The sequence below is a fragment of the Apteryx mantelli genome, chromosome 2, assembly GCF_036417845.1.
Source record: "Apteryx mantelli isolate bAptMan1 chromosome 2, bAptMan1.hap1, whole genome shotgun sequence".
Lineage (NCBI taxonomy): Eukaryota > Metazoa > Chordata > Aves > Apterygiformes > Apterygidae > Apteryx > Apteryx mantelli.
The window spans coordinates 165,225,266-165,248,774 of record NC_089979.1 but is presented as its reverse complement, the minus strand read 5'-3'; the positions used below and the strand labels follow the sequence as shown (position 1 = coordinate 165,248,774).

Sequence of the window (23,509 nt, the reverse complement as noted above, 5' to 3'; positions counted from 1 at the left end):
AGGTCTTGGATTCCTGTGTTTATAACCAACTCTGCAGCCAAACTAATCTACAACTATTGCCTGTATTTTTATGTTTTAGTGTGGTAATTTGAAGAGCGAAAGCGGGTGTTCTGGCTCAGTCTGACATGAATTAACCCAGGCTATAGAGTTTTAGCAAGTGGTTCCCAAATGAAACCTGTATCTTTTCAGTTAGAGCATGAACTGACCCAATGTCAGCACCTTTTGTTATCTGTCAGAATCTAGCATTTATATAATGTTTGTCTGTTTTCTTAAGGAGTTTAGGTACTCGAGGATTAATAATTGTCATTGGAGAGTACTTCCACATGTTTAAAATATCACAGGATCTCTGACATGTTATGGAACTGTACTGTCAGTAGTTCAAATCCGTACGTGTTTTATCAGTAACACGGTGTCTTGTCAAACAAGAGGTTTTCTGAAAGAGCGTTATTGTACTCAAGCTCTGCCTTAGACCCAACTCCATAGAAAACACATGGAGAACACCTATTTTGAAAGTGCCCATTCAGAAAGGAATTTGACTTAAGTTTTCTTCAAATGTCATATAACGAAAATACAAGTTACTATTACACGATGAATTAAAATACCTTCACTTGTGAAGGAACCTGTATTGCTGTACATTTGCAAGAGATTTGAGACAGACTTATCTAGCGAGTTTTTGTTCATGTTAAACATTGCAGTCTTCCACTCGTGCCACAGAGGAATTCAAAAAGGCTGTCTTTAGTTTGAGGAGTTTATTCTCACTTATGTCCTTTATAATGCAAAGGTCAGAGAGGCTCTTGCTCTTCTAGAGGGAGGACAGTTCAAATCATCATCTTAAAGAGTGCTTATATAAACCAGTTTCCCTATATAAAAAATAGCTTTTCTGAACAACACTTGTCCCTCTCCCATCTTTCTGTCTCCAGCCTAACATACCTGTCTGTTAGAATGGATTTGCCATGGTCACTTTATTTTACCAGGAAATAAATCATGTTGTTGAGATACCTCTCTTTCCTTTTGTTATAGATGTTTTCATGCCTGCAGAGACTATGCCCACCTACAAGACAGCTAAAGCTACAAATTAATTTCAAGCTTCATGTTGGAAATTATAGCAGTTAGAAAAGAGGGTGCTTCTAATGCAAACTGACAGTCTTCTGGCCAGTTCTCTAATTTCTCTCTGGTTCTTTGAATAAAAAGAATCAAAGTTGTTCCCCCATTCTACCAAATGATAAATGAGAAATTGTGGGAAGTCCAGTGAAATGTGTTGCAACTGAGAGTGCTCTCTGGAAGCTTATTGCAGATGAGAATAGTGGGTGCAGAAAAGATGGTCAGTCTGTTTTGTCCTTTAACTTAATTTCTGCACAAATTTATCCTCTCTTTTGGAACATGATTCCCATTTAACAAGTGCACAGTGGTCACAACCCCTGGATTAGAAACCATGCATTAAAATAGCTGTAATACACAGTGGCTGAAGAGTCTTAAGGTACAGCAGTCCTTTCTTTTATTCAAATTAACTTGCAATGCCTTTGTGCCTCGTGCTGTCTGTAGTAAAGAGTGAAGAGCGCGGCCAGGAAGAGTTTGTTTTGGTATTGCTTGGAATTCCATTCTTTAATGTAATTTGTTTTTAATAATTACTCATTTTTGTTTAGCATACATACTTTGAATATAATGTACAAATGTTTTTTTTCATTGGTGGAGGAAAACACTGTTTGAATAATAACCTTTCTTCCTATAAAGGACAAAATTCCTTAATTCTGTTACAGAAGGCTGTGACCTGGTTCAAGTAATCCAGGATAGGCTGTATCCATTCTAACTGGCCTATTCTTGGTTACTTGCACTGGGAGGCAACCACAACTGTGTGAACCAGGAAGACAAGACACAAGAGCATGTGTTATTTTCTGCTTGCTGTTCGGAAGATCCACCTATCCCATGAAATAGGAGATTACAGAAGCTTGAGTTGTCATGGGCTGATTTCTTTGTCATTACTTGAAGATTGCATTATTTTAAAGTTAATTTTAAAAGGCCATTCTGTGTATCCTATTTTTAATGGATTAAAATTAAGCTGGGTTTCTCTTTTGGTTTGCAAATACTAAGTCTTTTCAGATTAAGACTGCTTTGAGGTATGGAAAACATATGTGGAAATGCTAAATGCTTGAAAACAATTGAAGATATTTACTTGTGTTCTACCATTAACAGTTGTAAATACAGAATACTGTGAAAACATGCGTAGTGCCTGTTTTATGTTTCAAAAGTCCAAAAAAAGACTATTCCTCTGAATTCTTACTGTGATAAGGAATAATTTAGTGAGCATATATAGCACAGAAAAACTGGAACGTTTTTTTAATGCCCCGAGGACGGTATATAAATCTCAGAAAAATGCCAGGAGCCAGTTAGTCTAGAGACTTAAACTGAAGACGTCATGCAACAGAGAAAAAGCCAAGCCACAAATAACCATGCAGCATTGAGATTCAAGTCCAGCAGCTAACAAAGTGAAGGGAAAAAATTCCAAATGAGGAAGAGGAGAAAAGAGCCGCACTGTCAGTCAAAGAAAGCTTTTTATGTGAAGTAAACCAAAGAGATTCTGTAGCCCAGGATACCAGTACACTTGCAGTTGCTTCCAGGATCTAAGTGTGACTTCTGAAAGCAACGCTGAGGGGAATATCCATCCACAGTACTAAGAAATGTTGTCCTGGAAAAATTAGCGTTTTTTAAAAGAAGGGGGTGAAGAAGTAGGGGCTTTTTAGAGAAAGAAGGGAAAAAAATGTGGTGAGACATCATCCTAATAGGTTGTGTGTATTATTAATGAGGCACTTAAATGAGGAGAAAATCTGTTGGCCAGGGCCCAGTAGGTAAGATGAGGAAAAACAGCAAGAGATACCTAACTGGGAAGCAGAGGGAGCTCTGTAATGGATCAGGAGGTCTAAACTGCAGAATGGAGACGATACAACTTAAAAACACCATATACTTACAGCTGATACGGACTAGTTGCTGCTACAGAACTACAGAAGACTTACAAACCACCCAAAGAGAGCATATTTCAAATACTTACTTTTTAAACCCACTTCTGTTCACAAGTCTTTGGTTAAGAAGCTCTCGGACTCTTGCTGCTGGGTTGATTTACTGTACGCTCCGCTACCTTCATGGAGGAGACAGGTTGTGTTGCAAGCACCTCAAGGCTTGGCCTGGAGTCCAGAATTGCATTCCAAGGGAAAATGCTTCACTGACACAGACATAGATAGGGATGGAGAGGAAAAGGAGGACTTCTTTTGCTGTGACTGAAAACACTGAATTTTTTTTTTTAAGGGAAAGGAATACTAGGTTCCGGAACTTTCTCTCCAAGAATGGTTTTAAGACTTTGGGGTGGGAATTCTTTTGCCTGGGTCTTTGTGCTCTCCAAAATAAGTGTAGGAATAGAATTTAAGGTTGAAGAATTAAGAGCTTCATAATGAATTCTAGTGTTAATTAGTAACTCGCATCATACTGTCTTTCCTCATAACTGGCAAACCAAATACACTCCTCAAATGGAGAGTGACTGCAAATGTACTGTCTCTTTAAAAAAATTTGAAGAAATGATTTGGAAAGGAAATACTACTAAAGTAAGTTGTTCTGTTAGTTTTAAGTGAAAAATTAATTGCACTGTTAGAGGAGAGGAAATTACTTGGTTTATGCCCAGTGAAATACAGGAAACTTCACTGCAATTATCTGGAAAGAGAGCAGTGCTGAAGTACATCTGTTAAGTGTCTTTAACTTGAATTCATAAAATGTCACACTTACTTAATTGATTGGTCAGGTGCCTGCTGAGGTTGTTTAAAAATATAAAAAATAAATCTAGATTATAAATTGTTCTCCATATTGAAGTTTGAATGCATTGCTTTAATGTATTGCTTGAATTTCTTGAGATGGCAGAAATAAACTTTTAAACTTAATAGAAATAACTTATAAAACAAATCTTCATGCTTTGAGCTATGTGCTGCATAAAGCAAAGTGAAAAACTAGTTAACATTTTTGCTTTGGTCATTAATGTACAGCTCCATCATATATGTTTTTAATAAAATTTTGCTTTCACATTTAGGTTTTCCATTTCAGGTCTCTACTATGCAACTTTTTACTAAAGGCTGTAATTGTTACACTTCAAGCTAACATTTCCGTATTTTTCTCCTTCAGGCTTTTTCTCTGGGTGCCTTATGCTTTTTGCCTTTTAGTTAGTATGAATCTAGTAAAATGCATACAATTAATCCACTTCTCCTACATTTTGAAGAATGAAATTACTGAAGTTGCATCATGTTTGTACTTCTTGAGTTCAGTTATATATTACTTTTCTGTTTGACATTTCCAGTATTATGGATTGTTTGCTAAACTAAGAAGATAAAATGTTGCCAGTGTTTTCTCAAACTTTTAATCTAACTGCAAACAAGATAAATATTTTTTCAAGCAGACTCCCCTCTTCAGCTTCCCAGTTTATTTTGAACTAGTTGTAAGCTCTCTGGACAGGAGTTATCTTATCTTGGTGTTTTCTGTGAATGCAAAGCATCTTCCTTGCTCTAAAAAGAGCGGCAGGGATGGTTTTAATATTAATTAATCAGTGTAAGCAACCAAGCTACCTATGGCTGTCAGTGCAAATAGGCAGAATAGCTCCTTTGTTGAAACTGAGTTGTTTAAGAAGAGAGAAATTGAGAATACTTATTTAAGATGAGAGATATCATGAATATCTATGACAAGGCTGCAGTAGAAGATGTTGTAGGCTTTTCCACTGAATTTTAAAAGCAGCATTTGCTGCACACTGAGTGGTGCTATGGAAATTTTTGGTGAATAGCTCTCTACAGATCTAGCTGGCTGATAGCTATCTGTACTGCGATATGGCGCTCAGCGCCTGGAATTTAGAAAATGAAAGAATTAGCCACAGGAAGAAAACAGTTCCCTGTTGTGCAATTCCTATCATCATAACAGTTTCTTCAGATTTACTTTTTCTGTAAGGCTCAGGATTGAAGGCAGCAGCACCAAAATCATTTCAGTTGAGAGATCCGAGTCCTCGTTTCTCGAGAAGCCCTACTGTCTCGCTTTGCCTTTAATGAGCTTTTCAGAAAGCATCACTGCAGAAGATGCACAGTGTTTGCAATTGCATAATCAGCATGGGTCTTTGCAGCCCATGCATTCAAATTTCTCATTATCGAATGTCTACTTTTATCTCTTTTATCTTGTATGCTTTTTTTCTTTCAGCTTTTTGTTTGAACTGCTTGCGTGCTAACTTTGTTTCTTCAAGCGTTAGGATTACAGCAATGTGGAGGGGGTTTTTTGTTGTTTGTTTGTTTTTTTTCTCATTTTACCTTGAACATCATTTGACCTAAATAGTCATTGTCATTGCAGGTTTATGTATTGAAACGACCACACGTGGATGAGTTTCTGCAGAGGATGGGAGAACTCTTTGAATGTGTACTCTTCACAGCCAGTCTAGCCAAGGTTGGTTGGTCTCTGCCTCTCAGTAACGCTTACGGTGCTGGTTAGTGGGCTTCTGAGTGGATTTTCTGTGGATAACTATTCCTGTGGTCGGTACTATCTTAATTTTTCCCCTTCTTTTCTGCTTCTTTGTCTGACAGTGTGTACTTTGTCTGCTAGTGTGTGGGTAAGTGTTACCATGGTAACAATATCACATATGGGCTTGTCTCATAATGTAGCCTCCATGCATTGCTCATAATGCCAATATGAAAGGCTTACGAGTTGCCATGGTTATAGTGGGGAATTAGAACAAATAGTGTGCGATTAAAGCAGTATATTAAAGCTGGGCATGAAATAAAATACACTGTACTTAACGCTATCTGCGTAATCAGCCAGTGATTCAGAAATTACTTGGGTATGAAAATATGGAGCACACTTTTGTACTGTCAAGGTGCGATTATAATTTGGGGTTAGAAAATTAGGCACTGTAAAGCCTGAAACGTCAACAGGAATATTTTGTGCCCTCTGATCCTTGGTAGTTGTAGTACCTTGTAGGTAGTTTTGTGGTAGACATTACGGCAGCAGACATCTTAAATTCTTCGGTTCTTTCAATGTATTGTATTTGCGGTGTCTTGTTTTAAAACTATATTGATCATTTTTAAAATTATTGTAGCATAGTAAGTCTATATAACAATCTTTGCAAGTCTTTAAGACGGTAGAGATCAGTGGGAGGGGACAGGACCCTGTTTGATCTACTAGATTTCCTTCCTTTCAGAGGATTCTTCACTGCAACCTATTTATCATAGTCTGTTCAATCACACTGTGAAAATCCTAAAACGTGAAAAAATTTCTTACTGCAGTTATCTGTGTAACAGCTTTCATAGTCAAGAGATGGTTGACCTCAATGCTCATTTTGTTTCTCAGTTTAAAAAATTGGAAAAACAGTAACTCCTATCCTGCAAAAATAAGTTCTAACTACAATTTTCAAGTATATAGTCACTCATGCTCTGGTTTCTTATTTAGATACTTTTTCTTGAACAATTTTTGTCAGATTTTGGATCCTAAGTCATGCCTCCCTTAAAGTATCATTTTATATAGAGAAAGATGTATGTATTTGAGATGCGATGCTGTCCTTTTGAGAATTTTCCAGTATTGTACATGGGCATTTTTCCTAATGGTATCTTTATCTGATCTTTTGTGGCCCAATTACATAGTTCAATAATCCTAAGATTCTTACTGACCCAGTCATTCCATCGGCATCATCTGAGAAAGCTACATCAAGGTCAGATGCCTTCATTGCATTTTATCTTCAGAGGTACAGGGAAATGAATCTGCCCTGGAATTGGCTTCATACTGATTTTCTATTAGTGTTCATTGGTTTTATGGTAATGTTAGGTGAGGTCTCTGGATCCACCATCTTTTAGGTGTGAAAGGACAACTGTAAGGTGACCCTAAAAATAAAAGCAAATCAATAAATCGCAGAAAACATTAGCGTGCAAATTACGTTCTTTAGAAAGATAACTGTTCTACTTTTGTGTTATCATTGTACTAAACACTTCAAGTTTGCTGGTAGTTAATAAAAAGGAAGGAACAAAATGAAGAGAAAACATTTATCTGAAATTACTTTCTGTCCCTTCTCTGTTTAGTTCTGTGAAATAGTCTTATCTGCAGATTGCTAACTTCAGGTTTCTAACTTCTATTTTTAAGTATGCAGACCCAGTAGCAGACTTACTGGATCGCTGGGGTGTGTTCAGGGCAAGGCTCTTTAGAGAATCCTGTGTTTTCCACCGAGGAAATTATGTGAAGGATCTGAGTCGACTGGGACGTGAGCTGAGTAAAGTTATTATAGTAGATAATTCTCCTGCATCTTACATCTTCCATCCTGAAAATGCAGTAAGTATTCTCAGTACTTAAGGTACTCGCATGTAACTTTATCTTTCTGGTCTTTGCCCAGACTTTCTGATTCAGAAAATACACTTTCAAAATGCTATTTATGTTAGTTTTAGCATTCAGACTGCAGGTAGATTCTAGTGTTCACTGTCAAATGGTGAAAGGACTAGAGCAAACCCACCTTGGCAGTGTGTCACAATTCATGACTGTTCATCTGTTTTCAATCTTAGCTTTTGGTGTGAGAAGTCTATCAGCTGTGAAAATTACCAAGCAGTGTAGAACCTGCATAACTAGCCTAGCTCTAAGTAGTGAGGTTGCCCTCCAGCACAGTTTTTGTTCTTCAGAGTGGTGATTACAGTAAGGATGGCTTATTTGAACTGCTTTTGGTACTCCATCTCCTTCATTGTGTGAATGAATTTTTTACTAGTTACTATCTCTTCTCTATTCATGGCTTAGGGGGAAAAAATCAAGGTCCTGTTGCATTTTTATGCTTCTCCTTTTAAGTATTTTTATGATAGCTCACTTCATGATTAGAAATGTTAGTCAACAAGTTCATCGAGTTTTAGAAGTAAGGATAAAATGCAGTCAACAGTACTTAAAGAGAAAATAATGAGGAGCAGTGCACACTTTCATTATGTATTTCATATTAGCTCCAGAACCTGTAATGGAATGGCCTGGTACTTGCTCCATCAATTGCTACAAATCAGTACAGATGTTCACATCTGTTTTGTAGCTGCCAGGATAGCAAGCTGGAACTCCCCTTAGATCTACTGACTTTCAGACAACCAGGCTGTGTAATGTTTTCTTTGATATTTTCAGGCTTTTTTTGTGAACTGTTAAAACTAACATAGGAAGTTTTTATTAGGAACACCGTTTGCATGGTCCTGCCTCTTACAGAAATAGCATTTTAAGTAAGCTTTTTTGTCTTACAGCAATCAGCTTTTAAATTCAGATCTTAATACTCTGATGCCCTAAATGATTAGGGGAAAACATGTTTCTGGTTGGTGCCACACATGGTTTAAAGTTGCTATTTATAATAACTTAGAGTTACAGCTCTTGGTTATCTTTGTGGTTACAATTAAAAACCTGATCCAGATCGTCATTTGGTGTCTCAGAATTCAGGGCCAAGAAAATAATGAGCTGTAGAAGGTCGGGAGATGAAATCAAGGGCCTTGTCAGAATGGTTTAGTCATGTACAGAAAAGTGCTGCTAGCTAACTGATATTTGAGTCTCTGCAGAAACCAGAGCATGTAACTAGATCCAAAGTAGTCTTTAAAAGTCCTCAGTATACTTACATAGTGAAGATACACAGAACTCCATCACCAAATTCAGCCCGCACATTTAAGGAGTGTTGTTATATGCGTTTTTCTCTGAACCCACTTTCAAGGCCTTAGATTTTAATCCTCTGCACTAACTGTTTAAATATTTCCTCCTCAGTCTCATTTGCCAGAGGGATTTGTTGCTGCATGCCTATGTTCAGTGACTCACGCTGATAATACTTAAAGGAAAAAATGACTTGCCCGTAAATAATTCTTCCCAAACGGAGTGTCAATACAGCTTCATAATCTCTATCTTCCTCCCAGTCTATTCTGAATATCAAGGAGACAGAACAAACTGAGCTGCCTGGTGTTGTCTCCTGTAGGTTACCTGGAGTATTCCATGTAGGAGAAGGTCAGCTGCGTGTCTTGCTGGTTGAACGCTGCATCTGGGGTTAACGCGCTGTGTGTAGCTGCCTACGAGAGAATATGAGCCTGAACCTGGCGCTGCACTCGAATTCTAATGACTAGCAATTTGCCTTACTGCGGTGGCAGTGAGCGTTATGGGACGTCCGCGCAGGCAAAGCTCGCGTGCTTTCTTGACGTCACGAAGCCGTCTTAGCATTTGTTGCTTGCTTTGTTGCAGGTGCCTGTGCAGTCCTGGTTTGATGACATGACAGACACGGAGCTGCTAGATCTTATTCCTTTCTTTGAAGGACTAAGCAAAGAGGAAGAAGTTTACAGTATGCTTCATAAACTCTGCAACAGGTAGCCCTTAACTTTGACTGACTTCTGCTACTAGATTGCAGTTGCTAGAGGCTGTCTCCATCTTTTTCAGCTCTTTCAAGCGTAAGCTTTGGGGAGGTCACTCCTATCAGAAGTGCTACTCTTGATCTTCCTGTTACATTGGACACGAAGGACAATCATGAGTGATGCTATTAAGCCTTCAGAAGCCTGACTCCTAAGGTCATGTGTTCAGACTACTTTTTTTTAAAGGAAAAAAAAAAAAAAAAGAAGCTATTTTAAATGGGACTCTTTTAATGAATTTCATAAATGGACACCTTTTACTGGATCAGCTTTTCTTAAAACATGCCAAAAAAAGAAGCTTGTATTTCAGCAGTTAATTTCTCTCCCTTTCTTCCCCTCCCACTATGCAGACAATGTTACCCCCCCCTGCTTAGAGCAGTTGACCTGACTCTGAATTTTTTCTTACAGAATGAAGTGCCTTTTTGAATGTTATTTTAAGATAAAAATTCATTTTTGTATAAGACGTATTTCCAGACATCTTTTAGTCTTGTATTGTCTAAATGCTTTAAAAGGAAAAAGGAAAAATTTTATAGAGCACTGTAATATATAACAAAGGAAAAAGTTGAAACAAAGATGCTGGGTTCTTGTCTCCATATTGACATTAAGTTGTATTACATTCTGTCATGCTCAGAAGGTTTAAGAGTTTGTGGGAGGGGTGATTTGCGTTACATGTTTGTTTCACTGATATGATTTTGGACATCGTTTTGAACATATCTGCAGTTGTTCGAGTATTAGGGAATGATGTAATTGAGAAAACAGGGTGGCAAATAGATCTAACGCACCTTTTATTCTAGACAGATGAAGTTCTATTGTCTCTGCTTACGCACAACTGCCATGCCATATCGTTATTTGGAAAATGGTTATCCTGGGAGAACGGGGAGGAGATCTATTTATTAGTTTAAAATTCTTTTCTTACAAAATAACCCATCTGGGTAAGCTGGATCTGTATTGAGCTGGTTGGAGTACTTTTTTCTTTTAATTGCTGCTACTGTTTACTCACCAAATGGAGTTGACCATCGGCTGTTATACTGTTTTTGCCACTGTGCCTGTGCTATGAAACATTTTCTGTAAGCTGCAAACTTGGGGAATAAATAAAATGCAGGCTTCATTCCCCACCCTTATGTATTAATCCGATGGTACCTGATATACCAGAGAATTCAGTTAAAGGTGACCTGCAAAGGATGTTTTTTATTGTTGTATTTTTTTTCAATTGGGATAAAGCCTTCTCCTTTCTTTTGTAAGTAAAAATGCAGAAAGTGTTTTTCCATCTTCTCTGTTTTTCTTCTTTTTCCTAAGGTGTGAGGTGCAGACTGGGAGCTGTATCAACTCTTGCTAAAAGGGCAGGATTTTTCTCTAAAGTCATCCTCTGTTTTCGGAGTTGAACAGATGTTGTCTCTGATTCCGAGAGGTTTAAAATTCTAACTGAAACCTTTTCTCAGTCTGCTTAGCATTTACTCTTTTGTGGTGTCATTGGTACCCTAGTGTAACTTTTAACTATTTTAAGCATTTTGAAGGAAAAGGCACACATTCTTTTTTTTTTCTTCCTTTCCAGTGTCACCTTTTAATTATTTTTTCGCACCAGAAATCTACAAACGTAAAAATTGCAGCTACGTTTGGCTATCATCAAAGAAAGTTAAACGGAGTAATCGGTGCTTCTAACTGGCCTCCTGTTAAATTCTGAATAGCCGATCCCCTTTGCCTTTTTTTCTTGAAAAAGTCTTGACTTGGGGGGAAAAAAAAACCAACAACACAATTTGTGCTGGACTTGGGGTGTAACCCCTGTCTTAAAGCATTGGTGAAGCAGCTTAACAAATTCATTCATAGAAGGGCAGGCCAGCCTACGCAGGCAGCGAGTAGGTTGTCATAGGTGCAGTACAAAACGGAAAGATGACTTGGCCCCTTGCAGGGCAGCTTTGCACCAAGTGCTTGCTGGGTCTCGTGGTGAGGAGGGTGTTGCAGGCAGTTCCATGACGCTCATGAGTCTGTACAGCATCGCCATCATGTTTTCTTACCAGTTGGCATTACCTTAGTACTGTATATTTCTGTGCCACGACAGAAGATAGAACTGACAAAAAAAAAAAACACCCAACCATACATTGTTTAAAGAAAAAAAAAAAAAAGTATGGATTCTGGTTAGTCCATCAACATTTAGGTTCAGTTTAAGATTCTTTGATTTTGTTTTTGTTCAGAGTAATGAAACTATAAGCTGCCAAAAAGTTGTTCTCTGAGCAGTATTTTCAACTGTGTTTGTCGCTTCTAGGCTTCAAATACAGTTTGCAGGGAAGTATTCAGGTTGTAGTTAGCTGTGCAGGTATGATAGGAATGGCTGAAAAAACTCAAAGATTTTTCTCACTAGCATTAGACCAAACAATATTTTGATTAGACAATAAATAACCCCATTGAGACGTTACCATTTCACGGTTGTGACCTGTTGTACATGAGACAAACCATGTCATTAGTTTGCATTTATGAAAGCGGCGATTTCATGAACCAGTTGCCTTAAGTCTGTGAATGAATGTTGATTATTAAAGTGTCTTGTATTGTTTTAAAATCCACATATAATGGACAACTGAACTTCATTCCGGCATCTGGAAGAACTGTTTTGGTGACACTCTGTACAACCATATTCTGTATTGTTTGTTTTGGCTCTTGAAATACTCCAAATTTCAGAAAAGACTTGTTTTTTAACTGAGTAAAGCATTAAAATGATACTTGGTGACAACACAGAGGGGTCAAACCTAGCAACAGTTATGATTCGTGCTACTATTTTAAGAGTATTTTCTATAGTTTCTGTTGTAGATTTCTAATCATGTTAATTCTCACTGCAGAATGAAGGTTAAAAAAAAAAAGTGTCTGATTCCCATTGACGTAAAACTGGGAGCGTTCTTCTAAGATCAAATTTTGGCTTTCCTTAGTATCCCTAATTTGGGCAGGGAATCGAACTATCAAACTATGTTTATTTTGGCTCTATTTGTCATACCTAAAATTTCAAGTTTTAAGCTTGCTTGGTTATATGTACACTATATATTTAGAATATCTAGATTTTAACAAAGCAATATAGTTCTAACAATAAAGCCAGATAAATGAATGGAATGTTTGTAAAATTTACAATACGGGTATTTGATTGTATTTTAAATACAAGATTTTGAAAATCAAAATAGGAAAAAATATTATTTCCTAAGTTTCTTGCATATTTTAAAGTGCAGTTAATGCATGCAGGTCACCAGGGCTGTTATAAACCTTGGTTTTCAGATATATTTCTGGATATTATCATAGAAGTATTAAAAAGTCTTTTCCAGTTGATCGTTCTATTCAGCTAAAGAAATGCTGCCTGAGCTGAAGTTCTGTTGTCCGTTTTATGTTGGGTTAAAAAAGGTTTTTTGCCTGTATAGGTATTTTTTAAATTAAGCTGTAAGGCAGAATGCCTTAGATTCTTGAAATTCAACTGAAGTGTTATGATTAAATTGCCATTTGTAAACTAGGGCTGTGCGCAAAATATTTGTTAAACACCAGGAAATGTGGCAAGTTTTGAATGGAAGATCTTGGCAAATGTACGATATTGCTGTGTTCATCTGGGTAGCTTTGGAAGAATAATTTGTCTATTGTTTTGCCCTTTAACCTTTTTTAAACAGCAAAGTTATACATTGAAGAAACTCAACACCTGAAGAGGTTTGGTTATCAGTGTGTGCAATCACTTTATCACAGCATGATTTTGATTAGAGTGGTCGGGGACAATAAAGTATCTAAATGACACTGGTGTGTACTGATGTTGCAGCTTTTGAAATTTCAGTGTAAAATATCTGTAGCTATATAATTTACAAACACATAATCCTATGTTTTACGGATTCTTTTTACTAATAAAACACAGTACCGCACAGCCCTATTTGTAAAACAAAAACAAGTTTGTGCCTCTGATTTCCAAGGTGCTGTGATGTATGCCTTTGTGCGGCAAGGAGGGCAGGTGAGACTTGCGTGGGGGAATTGCTTAAAAATCTCTGGGCTAACTATGCAAAACCAGCTGTCAGTCTTCTGTTTCACATGATATTGTAAAAATCCAGCTGACTTTTTTTTCTTTCTTTCTTTCTTGTTAAAGATCTGTTGGGAACTACTTAACAGAGGAGTAAGCAATGGATATGTTTCTTGTTTTTTGTTTTGTTTTTTTTTTTCCTCTAATAATGGAGCTGTTTACACTTTAATGCAATGAACAATCCAGCGATACTTGAGAAACACTACAGATACCATATGAGTGTTTTCAGGAGAGAGAAGTGTTGTCAATCAGGTATTGAACGGTTTCTTTACTGTCACGAATAAAAATTTTTAACAATATAGTTACTTGTGCATGTAATACTTCTCTGGGAAAAAGAATTTCTGCCCCTCTCCTTTCAGTAATAACCACTGCCGTAATTTGACAGGGACTTTATTCCTGCTGTGTGCACATCCATGTTAGATAGTAAAATCACCCGTCTCTATTCCACTCTCCCTCCCCCTTTCCTCTTTTTAAATCATGTATAGGTCTCCTCATTGACTGCCCTGGCACCTGCTTGTGCAAACAGAGCTGATGAACTACTGATGAACTCTGCTAAATAAATTGGTGGTGACTCTGGCAGATGTTCCAGCTATTTAGATCTCTTGGATGAGATCATACCATAATTTGTTCAAGTCTCAAAGCTGTGTGACTTCTTTTGAAGGGCTCACTTCAGCTACTTTAATAGCTGTTCTTAAAATCATTGCTGTATCCAAATGAATATCTGAATACAACACTTTATTTGGTTGAAAAATCTATTTTGGGACTTTTTAATCTGACATAGTAAGACTTAGGCAGACCCTTCCTTTCTAGGAAAAGGCACATATTAGTGCTTTATGAGCAGAAAACCTTAAGCCTGTTAGACTAAGCAGTTGGCTCAAGGTGGCAATTAAAAATAAAACCCAAGACTCTCTTTTTTCTTACTTCTGCTTGTTATTCCTATGATCAGTTGGAATGAGGTAAACTGCCTTTACTTCGTATTGGTGGGTCTTTTTTTGATTTTTTTGGTTTGTTTTTAAATAATTGTACCAACCTCCATAGCTGCTGCTTAGCATTAAGATTCCTTTCTTTCAGTAAAGCAAGTATTTCAAAATTCATAAACAGTTAGCTCTTTTATGTAGGTAAGAAAAAGATACTGTTCTGTCCTGGCTAATTAAAAATCAGTGCCTGCAAAATTGAATCCACCATAGTCTGTACGTACATATGCCTTCCAATCTTTTTTTTTTTAACACTTTTTATTGTGTTCCGGCTCCGAAGGAAAGCCAGCCGTTCTGAAATTCCCTCCAAGAAGGGATGGGGCCCTTCCAGGTGGGCTGCAGCTCCGGGGCCTCTGCAGTCTCCAGCAGTTTCCCTGGCAAGCAATCCTCGTGCTGCAGACCTGCTCAATCCAGGTTTTCTACCAGCCCAGCTAGGCTGGCAGGCAACCAGGCAAAGTTCTTTGGGGCTCCTCTGCTAGTTCTACAGGAGCTACTGGAAAAGAAATGATCCTTGGGTAATATATTGGTTTTGACAGGTTGGCAAACTCAAACCTGGGCAGCTTCCAAGCATGTTTGGTTTAAAGCCTCCTCAGGTGCTAATTAGAAGGGAGCTGTGTGAAAGAGCAGGTTGTCCTGTAATTGCCTAATGCCTTGTCAACCAGCATTTCTGAAGCATAGGACATACACTAGTAACGTCGTAGACTTAACAGAGAATTGATTTGACTCAGTAAAATAGATCTGCATCTGCAATTACACATCTTCCCCATATAGCCATTTAAAAAGGTAAGGTTTGGTCATTGTTTAGATCAGCAGTGAACTGATTTTTGGAGGGGATGGTTGTGTCAGCTTAGTCGTATCCCCTGGACCTTGGTGAAACCTGTCTTACAGTTATCTTCCACTGCTCTTATCTCTGTGATTGTCATCATTTAATTTTGCAACCATCCTTGATTTAGTAATGTTTGACACATTTGATCAGGATGTAAATTGCATGAAAATGCTGGAAAAAGTAGTGTTTGTTTGTCTTGCACAGAAATTTGTTTCATGTTAGCTGGCCAAAAAAAACCCAACTCATCAAGCCCCTGTCAACCTTAGCAATCATCTTGGGTTGGACTCCAGCTAGGACAAGACCGTCGCTACTTGAAGGTGCGTGGATGATTCACCTCTAAGCCAGAATCATTTCTCACTCCCATCTGAGAAGCGCTGTTCTTCCAGATAATTAAGGCTGATTATTTCATCCTAACAAATGCAATTGTACAACACCTATGAATTCCCAGCATTTCAATAAACATTATACTCAAGGATTTTGAGGTTTGTTTCAGGGGTTAATGGCTTCAAAGATCTGTTTCTTTTGTCGTGTTTTTATAAGCTTCTGTGATGAAAACAAAATTCATTTACAGTGTAACTATAACTTTTTTTTTTCCATGCTTTGAATTCAGTTTGCTAATAAACAATGTATGGTTTTTTTTCATCATCTTCATGTCTGATAATGTGTATAGTTAAAATCCCCCCAGGAATCCCCTTCTCCTCCCCACACCATTCTGCTTAGGGGAAATATTGGGGAGAAAAACAAAGACTTCACGTAGTCAAAGCAGAAAGTTCTCCTTGTTCCATTCCTGTCGGAGTCTTTTGACTTGCTAGGCTTTAATAAAAATTAAAGCTTTGACTGCTAAGCATCAAAGTGTTCTTCCTCTGGAAGCGTGTTTGGCAGTAGGGTGGGTTTTTTTGTTTTGGGTGGGGTTTTTTTTGATAATTTGCTGCAAATTTGAATAAAAAACAATCTTTCTGCTTCCAAAGCCACCTAAGCCTTGTAGATAAGTTGGAGATGAGAAGGGAATAAGATAGTGGATTCTTCTGTGGGGATTAAGGTGCTAAGAATAAAACGGAAGTGATGCAGAGTGTGTTGGTTTCCCATGCAACTGTTTTAGCTCCTGGGTGCAGCAATCCCTCATATTGCATTCAAGGGCACCCCCTGAAGCAGACAGTTAATTCTTCAGGTGGTGGCCATGGATTTGCCTGCTTAGCATGTGCCTGAATATGGATCAGGGGACGCATCACTATATTTTGTTCCACTTCCCTTGCAGGCTGCAGTGGCATCTGTCTCTGCAGCGCTTGGCAAAAAGCACGGAAATTCCTGTTTCTAAAAACTTCCATCAGTGGTGATTTTGAACAGGGGACCTGATACTGGTCCTAGGTTAACTGGTGACTACCAGTTTACAGTTGAACCACATTTATACCCTAAGCAAACTGGAGGGAAGTGGTGGAGCAGTGTTTTATGAGTTTCATTTGGAACAAGATGATGGTGAGAAGTTGCTTTTCATTTGGCAAACATCTTTGAGCTAAATCTTTAGTATGAATAAGAATACTAGCATCTTAATATTGCAAAGAAAAAGTCTTTGGATAGAGAGTAGCATGTGGAAGAGTCTGAAAATAAGAGATGTTATGCTGATGACATTTGCTGGTATGAATTAGGCGTATGCTAGCAGGTTATCCCACAGGAGTGCTGGTGACACTGACATAATATTTTCATGCATGTTTTTCCCAGGGAAATCATTCTAAGAATATTTTTGGAAGTTTTTTTTTCCTAGTCTCTGCTTAATGACCTGTTTATTACATGCCAAACTGTGAAAGGTTCAGAACCATGGATGTATGTAAAATTTACATGTATTTTTATGCAACTAAAATTGTCAGACACATCTGGTGTGTTGGGCCATTTTGTTTCTTCATGAGCAAATGCATTTATGAAATGAAGAAGATTTTTGTCAAGAGCTGAAGCCATTTTTAGCTTAGTAGGGCCACTTGCTATGTAAAACAGTTGGGCTAAGCTTCAGGATGTACAAAATCTTTCCTTGGCTCTGTATAGCGTGGGTATGTAGCTTTGTACCCATTAGTCTTCTGATGTTTTTTTCTAAGTAGTGAGGCCTACAGAGGCTTACTGTGTATACGCACTTAGCTCGATGGAGCCTTGATCGTATCTGAAACCTCTATAGACGTCTTAGCAATTCCGTTAAGGTAGACTTAGATCAGTAATGCTTCACTGGGCCTGGTCTCTAACTTGCTGAATAGGTCTTGAAGTAATAACTGGGGAATGGCAAGCATTTGAGGGGGGGACAATGGTTACAGTCTGAAATGGAGAAAGGTTGGAATATTACATCCCAGAGAAGAGGGATTAGCTGCTGGAAGGTACTGGAGATGGCTGAAGGTGCAGGGTGATTATGTGGTGCTGGACTGCGGTGCCACAAGCTGCCGTACAGCCTGGCAGCGCTTGGCTTTTATTCTCATCCATGTTTGATGATTTGCTGACACGAAGAGGGTTTAAAGGCCTTGTCCGTGCAGGGCTTGGTCGGACCACGAGATGGTGCAGCTGTGCAGCGTTGCCTTTTAAAGGCGCCGTAAAAAGAAAAGTCATTATCTCAAGTAAGAACGTCACCAAAACTTCGGTATCTTAGTCTCCTGTTTGGACTGAACGCCACAAGTCCATGGATAGTGCCTTCCTTCAGCTGAAAATCTCCCTCAGAATTTCAAAGGTAACTTCTTCATTTGCTTAATGAATGCTGAGTTCCTTTTCCAAAAGGAACTGGTATCTCCACAACTGAATACAAGATAGATAAGCATTCGTACTCATTTTATTTACTGCTTTCTGTTTCTTCCATGAAAATGCAGAATCATCGCATCAGTGCATGAAAATAAAGGGGGAAATCAGTATTTCTTGAATACTTGAGTTTAAAATGATTTTGCGATACCTTCTCTAGCATGATTTTTCCCCCCCCCCCCAAAGCTTTGCTGTTGACCTTTTTTTTTTTTTTTTTAAGCAGGAAAACTTCAAATTGTTTGAGATTTGGCTGAGGAACATAACAAGAATTGTAGACAAATGTTGATTTGCGGCGGGGGGGGGGACAAATCTGGTGCCAAACTAGCAGATGTGGGAGGAGGCAGCGCCCCCAGCACCTCTTCCGCTTCCCCACCGCTCCGCGTGCATTGATCTGCGGGGGCTTGGCTGCGTGGGGCCAAGGCGTCCGCCAAAGCTTTGGGGCAGCGAGGGACGGGAGGCCGAGGAGATCTCTTGCAGAAGCGAGGCTAAATATTGCACCTGTGCCCGGAGCCTCGGACCAGGCGCTGTTTGGGCTGTCAGGTTTGCAAAAAAATACGCATTTCGGTGCAGAGGGAGGCAGCTGAGCTGGTTCGTGCAGATGCTGGGTGAGGTAGGTGCTGCCAAGGAGGCCGTATCTGGGCTCCCTGCGTGAACGAACTGTGGTCAGAGCATGGAAGGGAACGGAGGTCTGGGGCATCAGCCCCCGCGCTTGTCCCTGCTAGCGCATCGTCTTGTTTTTAACCCCCCAACAAGCTGGGAAATCTCTCTTTTCCTGTGAGAAAGTGGTTTTAAAGCCATCAATCCCGCTCGCAGTACCTTTCCCTGACGTTTTGCTCTCGTTTCTGCAGTTGCATGCTCCTCGGCGCACATCCTCTTTCACGCCATGGATAGCTTCGCTCCCTCGCCCTGCGAGGCGGCGCGGACGGGAAACGTGGGGCCGTACCCCTCGGAGCAGGAGGGCTTCGGGACGAAAGCGGTGGGTTTAGGATTCATCAGGTCTGGGCACCATGCCCAGCTCTGCTGCAGGCGCCCCGAGTTACCTTGGACGAGCTGCTTCCTTGCTTGCTCTCACCTGGTTGTTTCCCCCCTCTCTTTTGAGCCACATTTTAGAAGAATTAAGATACTTCCCTGCCTAAGCACTTATTTTTTTTCCCCAAGTGCAAATTCTCTAGATTAGAAACCATCCCTCACTGCTTGGGGTCTAGCATAGGGGATTTAATCTTGCCTGAAAAATACCAGTTGCTGGAAAGCCAAGAATTACACACCTCTCCTTGCATCTGACTTTTGAGTTAATACAGAAGGGTGGTCTGCTGATCTTCTCTGCCTGAACTGGATTCCCCCCATCCTGAAATAAGGCAGCCTTTAAATTGCAGCGGTGCCTGCCGCTCTGCAGAATAGCAAGTTCATCCTTCTCCGCCACCAGGGCGGCTTTTTCCCCCTCTCTTTGCTTTTAACAACGGTGCAACATTAGCCACGGGAGCGCTAGCAGGTGCTTGAGTGGGAGAAGCTGGGCAAGTATGGAGTCAAGCCGTGAATTCAGGTCATTTGGGCTGGGTGTTCCCAAACGGCTGCATTCGGATGGCTGATAGGGGACGGGGAAGGGGAACGGAGGTGGGACTCGGCAGCAGGCAGTAAATCCGGCGCTGTGTGTAATCGCGCTCTGGGCTACCCCAGGTCTGCAAACTTCTTTGCAGATACTTTTGCGCTCGCTTTGTCCCGTTAAACTCCCTGCAGATCTGTTCCTCGCTAATTCTGAGAAGGGAAGCCGGGTTTTGCGTTCCAGGCTCTTTCGGTAAGAATATTATATTTTGCGTGTGTTGCCATTTGATTTATAGAAACAGCCTTACTGGAAGTGAAGACGACGTTCGCTGACGAAACAAAGTGGAACCACGAGACGCTGATGGGTGTTTCGAGACGTATACGGGAGAAGTGTGCCGGCCAGAAAAAAAGAGGAGTTTTGCTTCTCTGGGGAACGCTGTCCACCGTGAGGCAAATCCCTTGCCTTCAGTCTGAAGGTCCATTCATTCTCCTACAGCTCCAGCCCTGAACTGTGCTTATTAACGTAAGCTGCCCTTGCAAAAAGTGAAGAAGGACATTTGTGTAAATTCAGCTATAAACACTACAGGTTTTCGTGCCTTTCCATGGTGAGGGGGAGGCTGCCTTGAAATTAAATTCTAGGCTGGGATTCAGTTCCGGACTGAATTCCTGCCTTTCACAGATGGCAACTTTGATTTTTGCCAGGCGCAGCCTCTACCACTGTGGATCCCTGATGGTGATGGCAATACGGACACGCTGCTGTAATGCAGATAATGCCTTCATGGCCATTAGCAACATAAAGAAGTTCTCTGTGCTCCAAGCCTTAGATTATCTGCAAATGCATATTCCCCCTGACACACAGAATTAAGGTCAAACTCAATTAATGTAATCCAACCAATATGGAGAATTTAAATTAAAACGAGCAAAACTCCTTGAGATGCATCTCCCAACGTTTACAGTGAATAATGTACAGCAGGGAAAAGGTCAGGTTCCAGTTAATGACTCGATGTTAAATTTGGCCCTGGTTTCTCCAAGACGCTATTTCCTCTTGAATTGTTTCAGTTGCTTGGATGCTTGCAGGCATTTTCTTTTCTTACCTTTACAGAGAATTTAATTGTCTGAAACGCCATTGTCTGAAGGGTAAAAAAGGGAAAAAAATCAAAAAAATAAAGTAATTTCTTGTATCTTTTGTGAAGGTTGCAGCCTTGTCTCATTTGATTCTGTATCACTGTGGTACCTTCTGAAAATCCATGATTCAGGTGTTGAGGGAATAAATGCTTTTCAGATGCCTGAGTGAGTCAGCTATAAGGTGACACCAGAAACCAATTTTGCTAGCTTTTTTAGATTTCTTTAAATTAAACTTTAAAGAGAAAACAAAGTCCTTTTTAACCAGACTGTCAGCTCTGATGCTTTCTTATGTTTTTAAAATAACACAGTTGATGTGCTTTCTGACAGGCCAGAATGCACAGTCACCATTTTTGTACCTTCTCCTACATTTTTAGGGATGTCACCACTAAAATGGATGTGCATCTTGGTTTTGGAGAGGGTTGGAAATGTTTAAGCAGAGTGACTGATTTGTCATAATAGCAAGTTCCCTTTTCTAATATCTTCTTCAGTTTTAGAGCAGCTATCCCCTGAGAACTATTGTGTGATGTTAGCGAAGCAGAAATTGGTTCATTATGAACCTCCATAATTAAAGAGAATGACAGTTCATCCTCTGGTAAGACAATTGGCTTGATAAATGTGTAGAACAGCTCCAGCAAGTGAAGTAATTCAGAATTTAGTGAAACTTAGCCCAGGGGGAAGTGAAACACCGGTTAGCTCCGGGTCTGGTCTGCAGTGAGAAATCAAAATGGTTTGTAGGTGTCTCTGCCTTATCAGTAGAAGATGGTCACAGCTTCATAGTCTTCAACAGTCTTATAAGAAATGCAGTGTTCAAAGGGGGAGTCGTCTATTGAGGGCGTGTTAGGAGGGAAGCCAACGTACCCATTTTACAGATGGGGAAGTGGAGGTACAGCAGGGAAGAGGAGAGGCTGTCCCAGACCACATAGGCGACCTGCAGCAGAGCTAGGACATTGGACCGGGATCTCTCATGTCCTGCTCTGCAGCTCGCCCACGATGTTGTCCCCTCTCATATCTCGTGAGTCCATGGGCTTTCCACCCAAGCTCTCCCTCTGCAAAGGCTGTTTGCGATGAAACACCCTCAAGTGCTTTCGGTGTTGGGTCACTAGGTGACAGAGTTGAGCTCCTGGCAACTGGTCTCCCAGGCCTGTGCTGTCCGAAAAGCTGCTTCAGATTCACAGCTGACTGCAATTTTCCAAACTCAGTTTTGAGGCAGAACTGCCAAATAGCTGATAGTGCTCCTTTGCTCTCTCTTTTTCCCAGTGAACTAGCCATGTGCTAGAAACTTGAACAGCTTTGGCCTCTGTGTAGGTCATTGTCAGTCTTTCTGTCAGCAGAAGCTGAGGCATGCTTGATTTACAGGTAATTGAGAAAAATTCGTATAAGCTTGCGGTCCAAACCACCAAAACCTGGATGGCTTCCTTTCCTCACCCAGGAGGTGAGGAAAGGACACTTCTAATTTTAGGCAGCCTTTCTCCACCTTCATAGGAGAGCATTACCCTTTAAGCTCTGTGTCATGCCTCTCCTGCCCTCGTGAAGCTTGCTTTGCTGTGGGACCAGACTGAATGAATGAAATCATGTCCAGTTTAGTGGCCTGTGTCTTGGTAAAATTCAAGGGCTTACGTCATGAGGGAAGAAGATTATTAAAAGCTTAATCTTGCTTATATCTCTACATCCTACATTTTCATCAACTTTGGTTTGAATCTAATGAATCTAAATCACCCAAGCTGTGACAGAGCTTGGGTTCACTGATCAAAATAAATCCTCTACATCCTGATAGAAAATTGTAAACCAGCTCCTGTCTCTGCTTCCCCACAGGTATCGACTCCAGATGCTGTGTGTCACCTCAAGGTGGCTCGTGTACCACCGTTTGCAAACCTCCCACCTCCTGTCTCGTGGTAGGGACCTGCTCTTGATGAATTATTTTCAGCAGAAGTCCTCTTAGCTGAGCTGGCAATCTGGAGAGCAGTGCAATGTCAGGAGTAAATCAGGGTAGCTGCTGAGGCTGTAGCATATATGATCGTCTTGATGCAGTATGACGGCTGTGGTGAAGCTCGCCTTGGGGAAGGGTATCTCCAGCACGAGGAGAGGATTAACAAGTGCGTGGTGAGCACCATGCAGGTTGTTTCAGTGGGGTAGGGACGCGTGTTTGCTCCTGGTGAGTTCCAGCTTGAGGGATCTCTTTCACGGGCACCTGCACGAAAGCAAAAAGCACCCGAACCAAAGCCTGCAGCCCTTGGGCTGGGGAGGCTTGAGCGCAACAGATAACATTAAACAATGAACTGAAACCGGTCCGGGAAGTCAGAGGTTTCACTTGGGAAGGACAAATCAAGTGTGCTGAGAAGCCCGTGCCAGTGGAAGGTGTGGCACGGAGCAAGGTTTCCGCGCTGTGTCCGTCCAACTGTGTGTTTAATGCTCTAGAGAGGTTCTTTTTCTATTCCTTTTTTTATCGTGACAAATAGAGCCGATTGAAAGTGTTTGGAGTTGCTTTTCTTAATGCCAGCCTTTTGGCAAAATAAACTGAAAACTTACCAATCCCTATGAATTTTCCATTCACCTCTCCTATTTTTATGGCCAGTTGTAGAGCAATCAGAAAATGTCTGATTTTTTTATTGCATTTTCAAAGTTTCAAACAGTTCTATGATTATTTCTTTTGTTCTTAAATGAGCAACAACTGTAGTCTAATTGCTTTTATTTTCTAACAATCTGGAGACCTGTTCTCTAGATAGTCTTGTTTTCTTAAATATCTGTTCAGAGGTTATCCTGATGGCTCTAATTAAATACGCCCAATGGCATGGTAGAAAGAGATAGTGTCTTTAGCAGGCTAATATTGGTGGGAGGAGAAGGGGAAGCACAAGCTTTCAGGTACCTACGCTTGCCT

At 40.1% G+C, this 23,509-nt stretch overlaps 1 protein-coding gene and 1 long non-coding RNA gene across 7 annotated transcripts in view; both read left to right on the top strand.

Annotated features, from left to right (window-relative positions):
• The window catches only part of CTDSPL (CTD small phosphatase like), an 87,944-nt gene extending 70,870 nt beyond the window's left edge, over positions 1 to 17,074 (top strand). For 3 of the 6 annotated variants that reach the window (XM_013961762.2, XM_013961765.2, XM_013961760.2), the window contains 4 exons: positions 5,359 to 5,451; positions 7,135 to 7,320; positions 9,220 to 9,341; positions 13,474 to 13,584. In XM_013961762.2, the coding sequence (XP_013817216.1) occupies positions 5,359 to 5,451; positions 7,135 to 7,320; positions 9,220 to 9,341; positions 13,474 to 13,504 (432 nt within the window). In that variant the 3' untranslated portion in view covers positions 13,505 to 13,584. Of the gene's footprint in view, positions 1 to 5,358; positions 5,452 to 7,134; positions 7,321 to 9,219; positions 13,134 to 13,473 lie in introns of those variants that run through there. The other 3 variants (XR_001295320.2, XM_013961763.2, XM_013961764.2) reach the window with 3 other exon arrangements.
• A 714-nt stretch (positions 17,075 to 17,788) lies between these two features.
• Positions 17,789 to 20,695, top strand: LOC106500083 (uncharacterized). The gene is made up of 2 exons (XR_001295318.2): positions 17,789 to 17,905; positions 19,806 to 20,695. It is a non-coding gene; the product is annotated as an uncharacterized lncRNA (long non-coding RNA).
• Positions 20,696 to 23,509: the final 2,814 nt, after the last annotated feature.